At 38.5% G+C, this 18,710-nt stretch overlaps 2 protein-coding genes across 7 annotated transcripts in view; one reads left to right on the forward strand and one right to left on the reverse strand.

Annotated features, from left to right (window-relative positions):
- The window catches only part of ST7L (suppression of tumorigenicity 7 like), a 141,365-nt gene extending 130,200 nt beyond the window's left edge, over positions 1–11,165 (reverse strand). For 3 of the 6 annotated variants that reach the window (XM_072766495.1, XM_072766493.1, XM_072766494.1), the window contains exons 1-4: positions 10,946–11,159; positions 9,094–9,176; positions 5,084–5,246; positions 2,710–2,764 (exon numbers count right to left, since the gene is read on the reverse strand). In XM_072766495.1, the coding sequence (XP_072622596.1) occupies positions 2,710–2,764; positions 5,084–5,246; positions 9,094–9,176; positions 10,946–11,153 (509 nt within the window). In that variant the 5' untranslated portion in view covers positions 11,154–11,159. Of the gene's footprint in view, positions 1–30; positions 170–2,709; positions 2,765–5,083; positions 5,247–9,093; positions 9,177–10,945 lie in introns of those variants that run through there. The other 3 variants (XM_025983323.2, XM_025983324.2, XM_025983325.2) reach the window with 3 other exon arrangements.
- CAPZA1 (capping actin protein of muscle Z-line subunit alpha 1) overlaps positions 10,946–18,710 on the forward strand; it is a 51,917-nt gene continuing 44,152 nt past the window's right edge. The window contains exon 1 of the mRNA XM_025983326.2: positions 10,946–11,911. Within this exon, the coding sequence (XP_025839111.1) occupies positions 11,873–11,911 (39 nt within the window). The 5' untranslated portion in view covers positions 10,946–11,872. The remainder of the gene's footprint in view (positions 11,912–18,710) is intronic.

An 18,710-nucleotide genomic window follows, 5' to 3' on the forward strand; every position in this document is an offset into this window, starting at 1 on the left:
AGACAGGGAGCAGTAGGTAAGGTATGGTACCTCCAGGCAGCCCCGGTGGCTCAGCGGTTTAGCGCTGCCTTCAGCCCAGGGTGTGATCCTGGAGACCGGGGACTGAGTCCCACGTGGGGCTCCCTGCATGGAGCCTGCTTCTCCCTCTGCCTGTGTCTCTGCCTCTCTCTCTCATGAATAAATGAAATCTTAAAAAAAAAAAAAAAAAAAGGTATGGTACCTCCATATAACAGAATAGAGTACAACCATTAAAAATCATGTTTTTGAAGAAATTTCATGTATGAAGAGGCACCTGGGTGGCTCAGTTGGCTTTAAGCATCTGACTCTTGATTTGGTCTCAGGTCATAATCTCAGGGTCCTGGGACTGAACCCCCTGTCAGCATCCACACCCAGTGGAGCATCTGCTTATGATTCTCTCTCTCCCCCTCTCTTTGCCTCTCTGTTCCCCCTTCTAAAAAAAAAAAAAAAGCAATTCATGTATGAAGAAATTCTGTGGAAAATTCATACTTTGCGTTAAAAAAAAAAGGATCTAAAATTATATACAGGGACACCTAGGTGACTCAGTGGTTGAGTGTCTGCCTTCAGCTCAGGGCGTGATCCCATACCCCAGGATCAAATCCCACATCGGGCTCCCTGCATGGAGGCTACTTCTCCCTCTGCTTGTGTCTCTGCCTCTCTCTCTGAGTCTCTCATGAATAAATAAATCTTTAAAAATAAATCAATAGGGGCACCTGGGTGGCTTAGCAGTTGAGTGTCTGCCTTTGGCTCAGGGCATGATCCTAGGGTCCTGGGATAGAGTCCCACATCAGGTTCCCTTCAGGGAGCCCACTTCTCCCTCTGCCTATGTCTCTGTCTCTGTGTCTCTCCTGAATAAACAAAAATCTTAAATAAATAAATAAATAAATAAATAAATAAATAAATAAATAAAATTATATACACATAATGATGCCCAGTTTTGTTTTTATACATGCATATAGAAGGGATACTGGATGAATATACTAATAGCAGATATCACTTGGTGCTAGGAAAGGTGATTTTACTTTATTATTTTTTTTACCTTCTTTTTGATATATCTCTTCATTTTTCAATTTTCTACAATGAATATGCATACATTTTGAAGTCCAAAAAAAGCATTTTAAAAGCACATTGTAAGTATTTTATATGTATATGATAAAAGACTTTAATTTAATAGAATAAGCTGCATTGTTTAAGTTTTTAAGCTATTTTGTGAGAAATTATCATAAAGAAAAAGTAGATCCTTGTTCAATTAGCATAGTTTTGCTACATATTTCAAACTCGTAAAAAGCTATTTATTAAAAATCTACATTATTCCCAAAATGATTTAAAGGAGTTAAAAAATATAATACACATTATTAATGAGCTTAATTAGAAGAAAATAAAAAAGACTCAGTAAAAGCAAAAATTGGGCCATAAAGTAGAGCCTGAAATGAATCTAACAAATGAAATTACATACCAGAGCTCTGTACAATTGCTAAAGGTTGATTGACTACAATAGGACTTCAAGCTTTCTAAAACCACACATAGATTATCAATGCAATTGAGACTTTTATATTAAGAGAAACTAACCCTTCAAAAAGAAATATAAATTCCTGGTATTAAGATAGTTCTTTTATATATCTGTGTGAAGTAAACACTGTAATACAATAAGAAATAGCCTAAAAGATTTTTATTTCAACAAATGAAGTGACAAGTTCAAGGACTTGTTTCTTTCAGAATCCCTTAATACAGACTAAAGGTATTTCTCATAAAAACCTAACTGTCCCTTCCCAGGATATTACTATCCTACACTATCAAGTCCTTAAGCACAGGGATTATTGCTCGATCCTGTATCCCCATCATTTTGCACAGTGGCTGTACATAGTAGACACCTAACGTTTCTTGTTCAGTGAATTAAATAACATGTCCCAATCTACCTCCAGGTAAAACACAGCCCTCATTAAGTATCCTTGGCTTAAATGTCAAAAGCTGTTTTCTCATCTAGGGTTAAAACCAGAAGAGAAATGGAAACAGTAATGTGGCTAGCAAAAGGCAATATAAAATACAAGGGGCACATCTAGGTGGCTCAGTTAGTTGAACAACCAACTCTTCATTTCAGCTCAGGTCATGATCTCAGGGTTGCCAGATCAAGCCCCACACTGGGCTCCACCCTCAGCATGGAGTCAGCTTAAGATTCTCTCCCCCTGCCTCTGCCTCTGCCCCTCCCCATGCACATATGCGCACACTTGCTCTCTTAAAATGAATAAAAATCTTTTTTTAAAAAATAAAATACAATATAAAATTACTGTATCTTGTACTGTTGCACAAATGAGTTCATATTCACATTCAGATTGGTATTTTCTAGTGAGTCCTCAAATAAACTTTGAAATTGAGCATATATGCATAAGAATATGCTGACATTTGTACTTCTTAACCTCATGAATTCTCTGAAAAGGCTTTTTGCCAAAACCAGGAGCCAAATTTATACTTACTATTATGACAAACATATGGTTTGAAGCAATTTTTCTCAGGATTATAAAAGTAAATACAGTGAAGATATTGCCAACTAGAGCTTGGGCTAATCATTTCACCTTATTATATATCAGTTTCTCCAACTAGAAGGGTTGTGATGTGTTTAAAAAAACAAATGTTTCCATAATACTTGTACTCCAAAACGAATGCTATAATTAAACTGAAAGTAAAATGTAATACCTCCTATATTCTGCTCCTCTGAAAAGATTTAGAGGGTTTCTCCATACCTTGCATTCTAAAACACAAAGGGGGAAAAAAGTGAAATGAGTTAGCTTAATCAACCGCAGTTAAATCTTAATTTCACCAACATTTATTATATAGTCACTGTATGCTATGCATAGTGCTAGCCAAATAACACAAAGATGACTAAGGTCTGGATCACTCCTGCTGTCACACAGCATACAACTAACTCTAATTATTCTCCTATTTCTATTTCTATAGCATTTAGTTCATAATTCACTTATAGCACTTAACATATCACAATGTGATTATCCATTTAGTTTTTAGTTTCTCCCTTTAAAATATGAGCCCTTGGGCAGCCCGGGTGGCTCAGTGGTTTAGCGCCACCTTCAGCCCGGGGTGTGATCCTGGAGACCTGGGATCGAGTCCCAAGTTGGGCTCCCTGCATGGAGCCTGCTTCTCCCTCTGCCTGTGTCTCTGCCTCTCTCTCTCTCTCTCTCTCTCTCTGTCTCATGAATAACTAAATAAAAATAAATAAATAAAATATGAGCTCTTACAACTTTGTTCATTTTTGTATCCTTGGATGGCTTCTCGGCCTTTTGGCTAAGATCAAGTGCATTTTTGTATTCTTGGAGCTTAGCACGGCATTTGGAACTAACTTGTTTAAATGAATGAAATGTTACATGAGAGTCAGTCATGTAAACTACCACCTATACTGTGTGATACGTGCTATAGTAGAGATATATTTTGTGGGCAGCCCAGGTGGCTCAGCGGTTTAGTGCTGCGTTCAGGCCAGGCCGTGATCCTGAAGACCCGGGATGAGTTCCACGTCAGGCTCCCTGCATGGAGCCTGCCTCTCCCTCTGCCTGTGTCTCTGCCTATCTCTCTCTCTCTGTGTCTCTCATGAATGAATGAATGAATGAATGAATGAATGAATGAATAAATAAAGAGATATATTTTGTTTCAAGAGAAGAAAAAAGAAAGTGATTAATTTTTCTCTGGGGAAATCAGAAAAGGCTTTAGAAAGGAGGTGACATTTAAACAAAATTGGTAAAATCATTATAAAATCATGAGTAAAAGGTTGTCAGATAAAGAACATTCTAAGGAGAGGAAGTGTCATAAAAATCACACAGTCCAGTTAGGCTAGAGTGCAGGATAAGGAGTGTCTTCACTCTCCGTATGCAATAATATACTCAATCTCACAATAGGGAATAAGACCATATAATGCATTATTGTCGTAATAATTATTTACATACTAAACTAGGTTGTTGAAGACAGATCTATGTCATATTCACCTTAATATGTCTTATTCTCAGGAGTTCTGTAATTATTTTATGAAAGAGGAGAAAAGAAAAGGGGTAGGAAAAGTACCATTATTCCTTTCTGTACTCTTGAATGGCTGCTAATTCCATCCCTACTATTATTGGTCAACAACCACTCATGCTTCAGGGCTCAGCTTAAATGGCATTTTCTTAGAGATTTTTCCCAACCACATCTAAAAAGATGTGGCAGTATTTTTCTACTAAACTAATAGAATTCTAGTGGTTAGGTTTACTGAACCAACAAGACATTATGGCACTCTATGTAATTAAGTCATTTGCATTATTACTATATGAATTTAGCTGATATTAAATTAATTAGTCCAAAAATATCACTTCTATCTGGCCTTCAAATTTTTACTTTCCTAATTGCACATCATTAATAATATCTACCTTGTATTACTGGATACATATAGAAGAAAAGCCTACAATTAGTGTGACAATGGGGTATTTATATATGAATAAGTGAGATTTTGATGGCTTTATAAATATGTTGAGAATAAAAAGTGTATTTCCTACCTTTGTGATGTTGGCAGAAATGGCTGTCTCTGTTCTCTCCTTTACCTAATAAGATCTCCCAGTTATTAGCTGAGCATATGTATGCTGAGAAAATAGTTACAATTTCTAGCTTCTCTTATAGGTACTTATGGCCATGTGGCAGAGGTCTGACCAGTAGGAAGCAAACTGAAATAGTATGTAACACACTGAGAAGTATCCTTGGCTGCTGTGGGGTTGAGAAAAGAATATATAACACACTGAGAAGTATCCTTGGCTGCTGTGGGAAAGAAAGACTACTGGCTAGTCTCCTTCCTGCTGATTGCAATGTGGATATGATGGCATAAACCAGAGCAACTATCTTGGACCACAAGGAAAAAATTCACTTGGGGATGGGAGGCTAACAAAATGAGAGACTGAGTCACTGATGATCATTGCTTTCTATATCAGCTGCAGATTACCTATATTTACATGAAAGACAAACCTCTATGTTGTGAGTTTTCTATCTCCCCCACACAAACATAATCTTAACTATACAGCTCTGAAAACGTATTAGTCACCTGACAAATTCTGTCTGCTGGTTTCACTTTCTCTGTTGCTAGAAGGAGAACCTGGCTCTGAAATGCTGCTTTCTGTTCCTCCCATCAGTGGTCGTAAATGGCTCACAGATACTTGTTCGATAAAAGATGTGCCATGCTTATGGAAGTACCACCATTCAAATATCTATGACAAACAAAAAAAAATGCTTAACTAGAAATAGAACTATCAGAAGATATATGAGATCAAATTAACATTCTTTCAAGATGTTCCCATTTAATTCAGTGTTTTAAATGTATTCGCCTTCCAAAAAAAAAAAAAAAAGAGAGAGAGAGAAACAAAAGATTTCCCCAATAACACATGCCAGGCAAAAATAAAATCATTTTTTATAGCTTTGCTATAAAATTTAGACAACCTTAGGCAAAAATAGAAGAAATATATCTGTAAATTAAACATTTAAACAACAACAAGAAACAGGGGAACCTGGCTGGCTCAGTCGGTAGAGAGCATGGGACTGCTGGTTTCTGGGTTGTGAGTTTGAGCTCCACATTGGGTATAGAGATTACTTAAACAAAAAACCAGCAAGAGCATTTAATCTGTAAATAAGTGAACTCTGTTATGTTACATTGTCATTTTATTCCATCTGTAGCATAATTAGAAGAAAAACAGTTTTGAAACAACTAGCATGGTGGATTAACCACTGGACTAGAGTTAGAGAACCCACATTTGGCTCCCAGTCCACCTGTGTGCTCTGAGTTAAGTCACTCCATCTCTAGCCTCTCAGACCCCAAAGTCCTGTCTATCAAACATGGTTAAGAATCCTAAGTACCTTTTTTTTTTTTTGGGGGGGGGGGTTGTTTTTTTAAGATTTTATTTATTTATTCATGAGAGACACAGAGAGAAGGAGGCAGAGACACAGGCAGAGAGAGAAGCAGGCTCCGTGCAGGGAGCTTGATGTGGGACTAGATCCCGGGACTCCAGGATCACGCCCTGGGCCGAAGGCAGGCGCTAAATTGCTGAGCCACCCAGGGATACCCTCTAAGTGTCTTCTGAATAATGAAGTATTACTCCAATATTTGGCAGTGTAATTAATGTAGGTTAAAAGGTTGATTCTCATATTGAAACATTTAAAAATCAGGATATTCACTCCTTTATGTTTTCATGGTTTATCACTGTTATGAAAGATGAATCAAAAGATGCTCTGTGGGAGTGTCTGGCTGGTTCAGTCAGTACAGTGTGCGACTCTTGATCTCCAGGTTTCACTACCCCCATGTTGGGAAAGAAAAAAAGAAAAAAAGGAAAGAAAGAAAAAAAGGAAAGAAAGAAAAAAAGGAAAGAAAGAAAGAAAGGAAAAGAGAGAAAGAAAGAAAGAAAGAAAGAAAGAAAGAAAGAAAGAAAGAGAAAGAAAGAAAGAAAGAAGAAAGAAAAGAAAGAAAGAAGGAAGGAAGGAAGGAAGAAAGGAAGGAAGGAAGGAAAGAAAGAAAGAAAGAAAGAAAGCTCTCTAGCCTATGAATGTTTCATATTTGGACAGTAGCATTCTCAACTACCTTTGCCTGGCTCTTCTGGGTTTCAGCTTAAATGACAGATACTTAGGGAATCTTTCCTGACTAAACAGAACAGAAAGCAGTATTATATGCATTCCCACTGGATTCCCACTGAGTTTTCCTTTCAAAGTAATCTTTTCACTTGTAATAATTAGCTAAACAACTGGCTTCATTGCTTTTTTCAAGCTCCCAAGCACTCTGTCCCCTACCCCTTCAGATAGAAGTAACACAAAGAGTATAGCTAGCTTCCTTATTTCAGGGAGTAAAAAAAAATTATAAACATAATAACTTTTGCTAATAAAAACTCACCGATATTGTAAGGGCCATGACACAGTTTAACCTTTAAAACACTACTTGAATTTTCTAAATTTCTTTACAGTATATTGTTATAACAACTCTATTTTATTATTGGCTACTGTTGTTAATCTCTTACTGAGCCTAATTTACTTTTTAAAAAGTTTTTTTGAGTATAGTTGATCCTCAATTACATTAGTTTCGGGTGTAAAATACAGTGATTTGACTTCTTTACACATTATGCTATGCTCACCACAAGTGTACATACCATCACCATACAATGCTATTACAATATGAATTTCTTAATTATTGTAAATTTAAAACTCTAGTTTAAAAACAGTAACAAATGTGAAGAACTATTTTATATATTACACATGCTGTGTTTTATACATATATATGTGTAAGCTTTTCTCCTTCTTACAAATGAGGAAATTAAGACTCAGAAAATTTATGTGACTTGCCCAAAGTTATCAGATCGTAAGGTGGCAGAGTCAAGACTCAAAACTACATCTTCTGGTTCTGAGACTAATGCTTTTTCCACTCATCAGTTATTTAAAGATAGATCATTCTCTTTATTTAGATTTCTACATGCTATTGACTAAATATATTAAAATATGCTTAACTATGAATGGGCTTTATAATCAGTAAATTTTAACTAATTGAACTATATTACCACATAGTTTTCATCCTAAATTCCTCAGTAATTCTTTCTAAGTCAAGAGAAAATCCCTATCTTGTCTAGTATTTCACTTTAACGAAATGGCCAAGTATTAGTCCCTATTTAAAAAAAAAAAAAAGAAAAAAAACACAAACAAAAAACACTCTAATACAAATGCCATTATTTCTACTATAATAGAAGAGCACCATCTAGAGATGAGAAAAGAAGCGCGCACACACACACACACACACACACAAACATTGGTCATGCAGGTCATACTTCCTAAGATTTTTATACTGTAGCAGCATACTAAGAAATACTAGTACTAGTTAATAGAGATATATGTATATATATATTTTTTTAATTTCTTAATTGAAAATGATAGCTCACTCAATTAAGACAAGGAAAAGCTGAATTGAGGTTAAACAAATTTCATTATAAGACTTCCAGAATAATAATGGCCAAAATTCATTAAGTGCTCTGAGCTAGCTACCATGTAAAGCTCTTATACACATTATCTCATTTGGTCTTCATAATCCTATGAAGCTCATACTGTCATACTGTCTCTTATAGAAGAGGAAATTAAAGCTCAGAAAAGTTAATTAACTTGCTCAAAGTCACACAAAGTGATGGTTCTGAAAACTAATACTGTATGTCAGCTATATTTCAATTAAAAAAAATTTCCTTCTCACAGTTAGAAAATAAATAAATAAAGTGATGGTTAGCTTGGCTCTAATACTCTGCTCTTAAACACTCCAGAGAAGATAACTGGCAACCTATTAGCTGAATTCAAGACACAAATTTTTAGTCTGCCCGATGTTGCCCAGATTAAAATGATGAGAGACTTTTATATAAAAACTTCTTGCATCCAGATTCTTTCAAAATCATATAAAAAATTGGAAGATCTCATAACAGTGGTTTGCAAATCTATATGGCAACAACTAGCTTTATCCCTTTCCAGAAGGAGCATGCGTTATTCAGACTAGCCAGTCCTAAATGTAAAAAAGGAATTTAATTTTTACACTCTGCCTATTTTATTCACTTTCGTTACTAAACTGGGCCCTGCAAGCATTTAGTTGGGAACCCACCTCCAATCCTTACCCTTTCCAGGATGCAATAGTATTCCATATACAAATAAATACTGCCAGTCTCTCAAAGTGGAGAGGAAGATGCAGTGTTTTTTTCAAATTCTGAACACATATTGAGAATGCTAATCTTTAAGTATGTGTAATTATGGTAACTATAAAGATATTTGATCTTTATTTTATTTAAAAAAATTTTTTTAAAGATTTTATTTATTAATGAAAGACAGAGAGAGAGAGAGAGGGAGAGGGAGAGAGAGAGAGAGAGAGGCAGAGACACAGGCAGAGGAAGAAGCAGGCTCCATGAAGGGAGCCCGATGTGGGACTCAATCCCGGGACTCCAGGATCACGCCCTGGGCCGAAGGCAGGTGCTAAACCACTGAGCCACCCAGGGATTCCCCGATATTTGATCTTTAGATAAATACCAAATCATGAAGGAAATGGAAACTACTTACAAATATTAGTCCTGATATCAAAGAAGATGTTCCTGTAAGTGCCACATAGAATTTGGGTGTCAATGAATTTAAAAATACTGTCACTGCAAAAGGGGGAAAAAAAAAAGCAAAGTTTAAAAAAATCCAAATTCAAAATACTCAAGTTACAAATATGCAGGAGTCTTTATGAGTGGAGGGATATAAATAGTGTTAATATCCAGTATGAGATTCATTTGAGAAAGTTGTAACTTTTAAAAAGGCGCTTTAAATTCCCATTCTATCATATCTGAAAAATTACCTTCGAACCTGTAAGGGTAGCATTTTAAACTGATAATTTGTTAAATAAGCAAATAAAGATGAGATAATTTAGATTACTTTTGAGAATTAAGAAATTATAAACCGTAACTTTGATAAGAAGTTTTGCAAATCTCTAAGGATAAACTAAATAAACATTCTGCTACAAAGGAGGTTAAAAATCACTCCCTAATTATTTTGGTGGGATACAAACCAGCGTTTTAAATTAGAAGGAAATAGCATGTGTATGTATTTGGTATGTCAGCTAGGGAGGCAAAATAAACCAAAGAGAAGAGCAACAGATTGAGAGAGATCTTTGCATCTGACTCACTGAAAGCCTGGACCAGATTTTCCACTTCAAATAACTGTCTCATAAATACAACAGGTTTCAGAAATAAATAAAAATCAATCACAGTTAACTACTTTCATCTAAATGGTGTATCTAGTTAACACATGGAAAAATAAATGATAAAGTCAATGAATAATTTTTGCTGGGCATATGACTAATAAGCACTTCATTAACATTACAGAGACACCAAATTAGCTCTTTCAGCCAATTTATTTAGTTTGTTTTGATATGTTACTTATATCTGAGCTTACATATAACCTATGTTCTAAAAAGTCCAAAATATTTCAGAACATTATTTTACAGTATTTCATGTCATCCTGTCAAACAGATAAGGGAACATTTGCCTTTTCTTGCGACAGAAAAATAAACCACAGGTAGTGACAGTCACAGCCATCACACAGCAGAAGTACTTTCATCTTGTTCAGAGCTTGAGTGGAAATATTGTAATGACATGGTAAAAGGCCCTGGCTCCCATCCACTTTGCCCTGGCTACAGGTAAGGGGCAGTATTTGCAGAATCCAGGGAATCATCACTTCTTACAGGTCCTTGTATCTTCAGCTCAGACTACAAAGCAAGCTCTCTACAAATGTTGAAAGAAGAACCCATCACTGTTTGTGGCTCTCTTTCCCTTTACTTCCTGTGCTGTCTTATTACTCCAGATAAAGCCTAAAGCAAAGAACAGACCAAAATACCACGAAAATCATTTCTTGACAGAACTATCTTAAAATGAGACAATGGTTGGCTAAGTTCACGGCATTTTTTTTCCTTTTTGGCCTTTGAATACATAAGCCCTCATCTTTGTTGTCTAGGTGTGGGAACTCTTAGCTAATCGGCGAGAGACTCAGAAGAATGATTTTCAAGGGATTCTACTGATGCTGGGGGTGTATGTAATTCTGCAGCCGATACGAAAATGCTCTCATCTGTTCTGCTACCTGAATCCTACAGCTTGTCAGGTGGCTCTTCCACGGGTAAACGAGGACAGAACCGAGAGGGCGGATCTTAAGAGCTCAAGGGAGGAGCCCATAGCGGAGGCTCAGGTTTGACAATCAGCTGCGGACTTGCGGCCCAGGAGGAGAGCCCACTAGATCCCGCACCGCCGACTCATTCTCCGAAGCCCTGCAGGGACTGCGGACAATCTCCGCCCTTTGCCCCTTGCCCCCAGCCACTCTCCTAGCCCCCCCCCCCCCCCCCCCCCCGCTCCCCGTCCCCAGGGAGGTCTGGGCCTCTCACCCGCAGCCAGATTCTCACACAGCCTCAGCGGAACCCTCAGAGCGTAAAGCAGTCCGAGCCCCGCCACGAACCACAGCGAGGGCCCAGTCCCCGCCAGCCCGGCCCGCAGTCGCTCCCTCCAGCCCAGCGACGGGCTCAGGCCGGGAGTAGGTGCAGGAGGAGAGGCCGCAGCGGTCGCTGCTTCGCCCAAGCCGTCGCCGTCCGCCATCTTGCCGCTCCCGCAGGCTCCGGGAGTTGGGAGGGGAGAAGGGCAGGAAACCGGGAGTCGGGAATCCTGGGATAGTGGCGGACCTGAAGGTGGCCTCTGTGAAAGCTAAGGCCCAAGGAACGCGGACCAAAGACATTTGGAAGGTGGAGGAGCGTCCCAGTCTACCTTTCCTTCGGAGGGCGGGAAGGGGTGGCTAGCGGCGCCGATTCTGGAGGAACTGGACTGAGATGTGACCTCGGACTGAAATGTTTTTGCTTCCATACGAGTGAGGGTCACCTTTAACCCTATTTATGGGGTTGGAATAGCCACCGACCGGTTCAGGGCCCGAGCAGCACTTAACCCTTTGGACTCGGCTGCCACGGAGATCACGGGTACTGGGAAAACCTATAGTAGCAATTGCTATTTTGTCGGAAGGAGCTCGGGCGTCAGTAGTCGAAAGTAGGCGCTCCCAGCGCCTCATAGATGAATGGGGACATGAATGTAACTCAGTGAGAAAGCTATTAGACTTAAAATCCTTTAAGGACCAGCCTTGAGGCAGAGCTACAGACTCCCCGAGGGCCGGCGCTCGGAGCCAGCACCCCCGCCAGTAACTGACATGGCGCCCTCTGGGCCGGCATTTCCGGGCGGGTCCTTCCGACGGCCCCCGCGGTGATTCCATCACTCAGCTTCCTTCCCGGCCTGCCTCGCGCCGGGGCCGGGCTGGGCCAGAGCAGCCCAAGATGGCCGACTTCGAGGATCGGGTGTCGGATGAGGAGAAGGTAAGGGGTCCGCCTCTCTCTTTTGCGTCCTCCCGCGACAGGGAACAGGGGCCTGACCTGGCTGCGGTGGAAACCCTGGCAGTGTCCCCAGGAAAAAGAACCTTGCTGGGCTGTGCTGGCATACCCGCTGCAGTTGGGACACTTCCGTCTCTAGGGGCATTCCTCTGCCTCACAGTGGCCCCAGTTCCCCATTCCTCAACTCTTTTTCTCTCTCTGGGCCTGAGTGACAACCCAGTGACCTTCCTGGAAGAGAAAAGACTTTCCTTTATTGAGTCGTGACTGTGGACTCTTTTCTGTAATTAAGAGAGGGGTGGATGGTGATGTCTCGGATCAAGAAGGAGTTATTTTACCGCCTTTAACTGTTGGGGCTCTCCCCAGCCCCCCATTTTTAGATATGATTGAGGCTAGTTTAGGGCGAGTCACTTCCTGGTCAGGGTGGCCTCTTAACTTCCCTTTTGCTCCTCCTTCCTCAGGAAGTGATTTTGCTGTCACGACTCCTCGACAGGGAGAGGTCCCCGTGTGTTGCCCGCCCGTCCACTTTTCTCATTATTGGCTGAACTAATTCTCAGTAATAAATGTGCAAGCCTTAGGATATTTACCTCAGGATTTGAACACCACTCTTACCTATAGACCCTCCCTTGATTGATTGCACGTATGTACACAATAAGCGATGACTCCATCCCTTGCGTCTCACATACTATTAAGGGTAATTTTTGAAAAATAGTTTTCTCTTTCTTGTTCACAAATCAAGAATAGCCAGCGGATTTTTTTTTTTAACTCCATAAAGGTTTTATATAGCACATAAACTTCATGGTAACAGATTCGGTCTGGACAAAGCATCGTCTTTGATGCTCCACTGTGGTGTCATAGATTATAGTTAAATTTGTAAGTGTGTAATTTGCGTATTTACTTCCTTAAAAATGTTTTAAATACAAGCGCATACTCTACGTTAGGTGGAATAACTTTTTGCTGACAACTGTACAGCTTTCTTAATGCTTTGTCAGGCTTTTCAGTTAAATACTTGATTTTAGGGCCTGCAGAAATTAGAATGATTTCACTAGATGACTGGCTATAGGACAAGAATTATGTCTTTTATTTCCCACAGTGGCTGTTACAAAATGTGCAGTCTTGTGTGCTCTATAAATGCATCTGGGCTCTTTCTTTTTTAATACAAGAGAAGAGATGACACAAGGGAATGTTAATGATCCAAGAGCATTCTGTACAGAGTAGTTTGATATGTCATATACCTGTGTATGCCATGTCATTTTGAAACACTGAAGAATGTGCTAAATACAAGCCATTGAATAATACTCTGGCGTTAAATTTTCTCGTTCTTGAAAATTTTTGTGTGTAAAACTTAGGGGAGAAAAGGGTGTCATATATGAATTTATGCCAAACAGAATCTGCAATAAAATGTCTAGTCTAAGGCAAATAGTTATGCCGGTGAAATTAAATTATAGTAAAATCACAATAACGCTACATTTGTTAGCTGAACTAATGGTTCACTTGTTTTAAGGAAAAATATTGTTAAAATTTCACTAAATACTACATTTACCAATATCGTTGGGTTTTTGTCATTGACAAAACTAGATGACAAAATTAGAATGCCTTTTTTTTTCTTTTTTTTAAAGATTTTATTTATTTATTCATGAGAAACACGGGGAGAGAGAGAGAGGCAGAAGCACAGGCAGAGGGAGAAGCAGGCTCCACCCAGGGAGCCCGATGTGGGACTCGATCCCAGGACTCCAGGATCACGCCCTGGGCCGAAGGCAGGCACTAAACCACTTGAGCCACCCAGGGATCCCTAGAATGCCTTTTTAATTAAACTTGAGAAAAAGTATTTCAAGTGCAAATTGAGATGTCTTTGGACGTGACAATGTTCAACAACATTAGTAGTCTTGATTTTATAACAGCAGATTTGTGACCAGTTTCCTCTAATCTCTTAGCATACTTCTTTTGTTGCTTAATTTTAATAATGATACAGCAAACGTGTTAAAAAATATTTTTAAAAAATCTTTTAAAAAAAGAGAGATTCTTTTCCTATAAACTTTTCACAATGAAAGTACAATTACAGAAAAATTTTATTTATTTTTTAAGATTTTATTTATTTATTCATGAGAGAGATAGAGAGAGAGAGAGAGAGAGAGAGAGAGAGAGAGGCAGAGACACAGGCAGAGGGAGAAGCAGGCTCCATGTAGGGAGCCTGATGTGGGACTCCATCCTCAGTCTCCAGGTCACCCCCCTGGGCCGGAGGCAGGTGTTAAACCGCTGAGCCACCCAGGGATCCCCCCCAAAAAATGTTAAAATCAGGATATTTTCAGACATAATTTGTATTGATTCCTCCTTGAAGGAACTCTGAAGTTTCCATTTTATCCTTTTTAAGATCTTAATTGCATTAGATTTCGAGTTTTTAAGGCATTTATGTCATGATGCTGAATATATTTTAATATTGCTTTTTATCTTTGTTGCATTTCCTAAAAGCAGTGAACCCAGAGTTAAATTTGGTGTCTATAGTCTTTGATTTCCTTGCAATTATTTCTATAAAAGCTGGTAAGATCAACCATTCTCTTAAGTAACTGCTTGGGGTTTTTATCACTTTACAAAGAGGAAGTTGGGTTTTTTAACTTCTACATTGTTACCTGAAATGGTCATGATGAGCTGCCTAAATAAAACAGGAAGCTGAAAGTGTAAAATAACTTGCAAAATAAATGCTTTTAGTTTTATTCTTGAGTTTAGTTTCTGAGAATAACAATGAGTGTATTCTTCTCTTCACTTAGAGTCTTCAGTTACTTGGTTCCAAATGCTTAACAAGACCAAAATGACAAGATACCGTAATTAGGAAACTTGAAGTATGAGACAAACTACTTGCTTGGGGTCCTTGCACTGTCTGTTTCCTTTATTTCATGATTCAGCATTTTTAAAACATAATTGCAGAGAGAATTTAAGGCCGGAAAAAAAAGTGCAATTAGCATATTTTCCCCTTCAGCTTAACTAGTAGAATATTTGTGAACCGCCTCAAAAATGCCATAACTGAGAAATGAGTCTGTATGCTTTAAGCTTAGACAATTATATCATCTCTAAGGCACTTTTTTGAGAAAGAGGTTTATCAAAATTATTTAGGAGAGATGTGGAAAATGTGAATAGATACAGAAATTTGAGGGCTCTCTGAGAGCTCATGAAAAAATACACATTTAAACTGGATTTTTAAAATGTATATTACCTCCTTAGTTAATAAACTAATCATCTAATAAGATGATTTATTACCGTCATAGGATAAACGCTAGAGCTTATTTGCAATAGGTATTTTCTGACAAGTGATCAATTAGTGTTAATACTGCTGTTCTTTTATCTTCCTTTTTTTCCAGTTGGTTTAGCTGAGTAGTATTCATAGAATCTGTTAAAAAATCCTTGGATGGGAGCATAAAGCCTAAGCAGGTACAAATTCAGATGCCCCATCTTTGGTTAAGAGTGTATTAACCAAAGAGTGTATAATTATTATTATAATTTCTCCCAGAACATCTATTTTATTAGGATTAGCCTTAATGCTAAGCAAAGTATTATAATTTGTCAGAAAATTCAGACTCAGGTTTGTCTGAATCAGAAGCCTTGCACTTTGCACTTTACTGTTTTTCCCATGTAACCATGGGCGAAAAAACAGAATAGAGTTGTCCCTTCAGGGAATTAGAAATGAAATATTGTGTTGTAGTGAGAAATAATGATTCTGAGTGTCAGGAGATTTGGACTCTCTCTGCTGGGCTTTTAGCCACGAGTGTGATTTTGGAAATTTCACAGTGGTGGTGTTAACCTGTGTGGGCCTCCGTTTTCTTGTAAAATAGATAAAGAATTGTATCAAAGTAACTCAACAAAGTTTATTGAACTTTTTTTAAAGATTTTTTTATTTATTCATGAGAGACACAGAGAGGCAGAGACACAGGCAGCTGAAATATTAAAATATTTCAAGAGTTTCTATCTGTCTGCTTTTGTACATTTGCCCTGATAACAAAACTGAATTCTTTGGTAACTGAAACTGTATCTTTTTATTTAGTGCCTAGCATAGCACCAGGTACATAGTTGAAGCACAACCTGTTGATACGAAGGAAACCAATCACACCTTCCTTCGTTCTTATATTTCCTCAGCTCATGCTTCTTCACCCCCAGTTATTTCTGGTAATCTCTAGATATTTCTTGGGTTCCGGAATGTGTCCCACGCTCTGGGTTCTTTGGGCATTTATAGTGCCTGAGCATCTGTTGCCATTACTAGTGATATGCCATGCCACTGCGGGGAATATTAGATTCCTCTTGGAGCATTTTACCTAGTGAATCCCATAAAGCTGCAAAGTCTTATACATACCAGAATGACTGTGAATATGTGCATCTAACCTTGAAGAACCCCCTCCTTCATCTGCTCTAAGTTCTGTCCTTTAGAGCTCAGAAAATACATGCTATATAAGATAATTTGTGCTTTTCTGTGTGCATGAATTTCTCTCATTTTCTCAGATGCTAAAAAAAAAAAAAGTTCAAGTTCTTATACGGATTGGCTCTTAAAAATAAAAACCCTGGGTAGAGAAATCAGTCATGATACTAAAGACAGTTTAACTACTTGGGGATTTCTGAAGTACGTGATAATTTTAACATGCACTTAAGTGCATTGTTGTTTTCTCTTTTCCCTTCATCAGAACCTCCTGATACTCTTTACATTTCAGTTCATCCCACCATTGTTTCCTTTTAGTCATACAGACTCAAAACGTTGGCATCATCTTTTTCCTTCTTAGCTTCTTCTCTCATGTTCAATTAGTATTCTAGTTCTGTATGTTCTTCCTTCCTATCACTAGATTTTGTTCCGCCATTTCCATTAGTATTTTTAAGAAAATTATTTTTGATGTGTAGAAACTATAATCATGTGCTTAGAATGTAGGACAGAGCATGAGTAAAAAGTCTCCCTCACCCCTGTTTTCCAGCCACCCAGTTCCTGAGAGGCAACCAATGTTACCAGTTTCTTCTGTACCTTTTCTATTTCGTGCATATACAGACAGGTGTACTTTTGACTTAACAATATGTCTGGCTCATCCACATTCCTTCTCCTGTTAGTCTTCATTCAGGACCTTTCCTGATGCTTGAATTATTCTTAACAACATTTAGTTCTCTTTGCCTTCAGCCTCTTTTATCGCACTATATTTTTATTGGTTTACCATAGTTCTTCACACTATTAAGTTTTGAGCTGTATGTAAAATTTATCATTCCTATGACTGCACATACATGTTGTTAGACCAGGGCTATGCGATAGAATACTCAGTTGAGTGGATCATATGATGCACTGTAGGTTGAATATAACATAAGCAAGAAGATAGCATAATGCCAAACTGCACCAAAGAAAGGTGGTAAGTTCATTGGAACATATGAGAACCTTGCCTTGAGACTTCTTTGTTTTGCATTGGAGTAACATTTAAGTGCTTATTATGTGGTTGTTATGTCATGTACTAATATGTATTCATTTCAAAACATCCCCCCACAGGATAGATACTTAGCCACATTTTATGGTTGAGTAAACTGGGGCACATTTGATGTTAAAAATGTATGAATCCAGTGTTCATAATTAGTAAGAGTAGTGTTGGTACTCTGCTTCCAGACCTGCAGTCTTACCCACTTTATTTTTTTTAATAAATTAATTTTTATTGGTGTTCAGTTTACCAACATACAGAATAACACCCAGTGCTCATCCCGTCAAGTGTCCCCCTCAGTGCCCGTCACCCATTCACCCCCACCCCCCGCCCTCCTCCCCTTCCACCACCCCTAGTTCATTTCCCAGAGTTAGGAGTCTTTATGTTCTGTTTCCCTTTCTGATATTTCCCACACATTTCTTCTCAATTCCCTTATATTCCCTTTCACTATTATTTATATTCCCCAAATGAATGAGAACATACACTGTTTGTCCTTCTCCGACTGACTTACTTCACTCAGCATAATACCCTCCAGTTCCATCCACGTTGAAGCAAATGGTGGGTATTTGTCGTTTCTAATGGCTGAGTAACATTCCATTGTATACATAAACCACATCTTCTTTATCCATTCATCTTTCGATGGACACCGAGGCTCCTTCCACAGTTTGGCTACTGTGGACATTGCTGCTAGAAACATCGGGGTGCAGGTGTCCCGGCGTTTCATTGCATCTGAATCTTTGGGGTAAATCCCCAACAGGCAGGTCTATTTTTAACTCTTTGAGGAACCTCCACACAGTTATCCAGAGTGGCTGCACCAGTTCACATTCCCACCAACAGTGTAAGAGGGTTCCCTTTTCTCCGCATCCTCTCCAACATTTGTTGTTTCCTGCCTGGTTAATTTTCCCCATTCTCACTGGTGTGAGGTAGTATCTCATTGTGGTTTTGATTTGCATTTCCCTGATGGCAAGTGATGCAGAGCATTTTCTCATGTGCGTGTTGGCCATGTCTATGTCTTCCTCTATGAGATTTCTGTTCATGTCTTTTGCCCATTTCATGATTGGATTGTTTGTTTCTTTGGTGTTGAGTTTAATAAGTTCTTTATAGATCTTGGAAACTAGCCCTTTATCTGATATGTCGTTTGCAAATATCTTCTCCCATTCTGTAGGTTGTCTTTTAGTTTTGTTGACTGTATCCTTTACTGTGCAGAAGCTTCTTATCTTGATGAAGTCCCAGTAGTTCATTTTTGCTTTTGTTTCTTTTGCCTTCATGGATATATCTTGCAAGAAGTTACTGTGGCCAAGTTCAAAAAGGGTGTTGCCTGTGTTCTCCTCTAGGATTTTGATGGAATCTTGTCTCCCATT

This window comes from Vulpes vulpes, chromosome 8 (assembly GCF_048418805.1).
Source record: "Vulpes vulpes isolate BD-2025 chromosome 8, VulVul3, whole genome shotgun sequence".
Classification (NCBI taxonomy): domain Eukaryota; kingdom Metazoa; phylum Chordata; class Mammalia; order Carnivora; family Canidae; genus Vulpes; species Vulpes vulpes.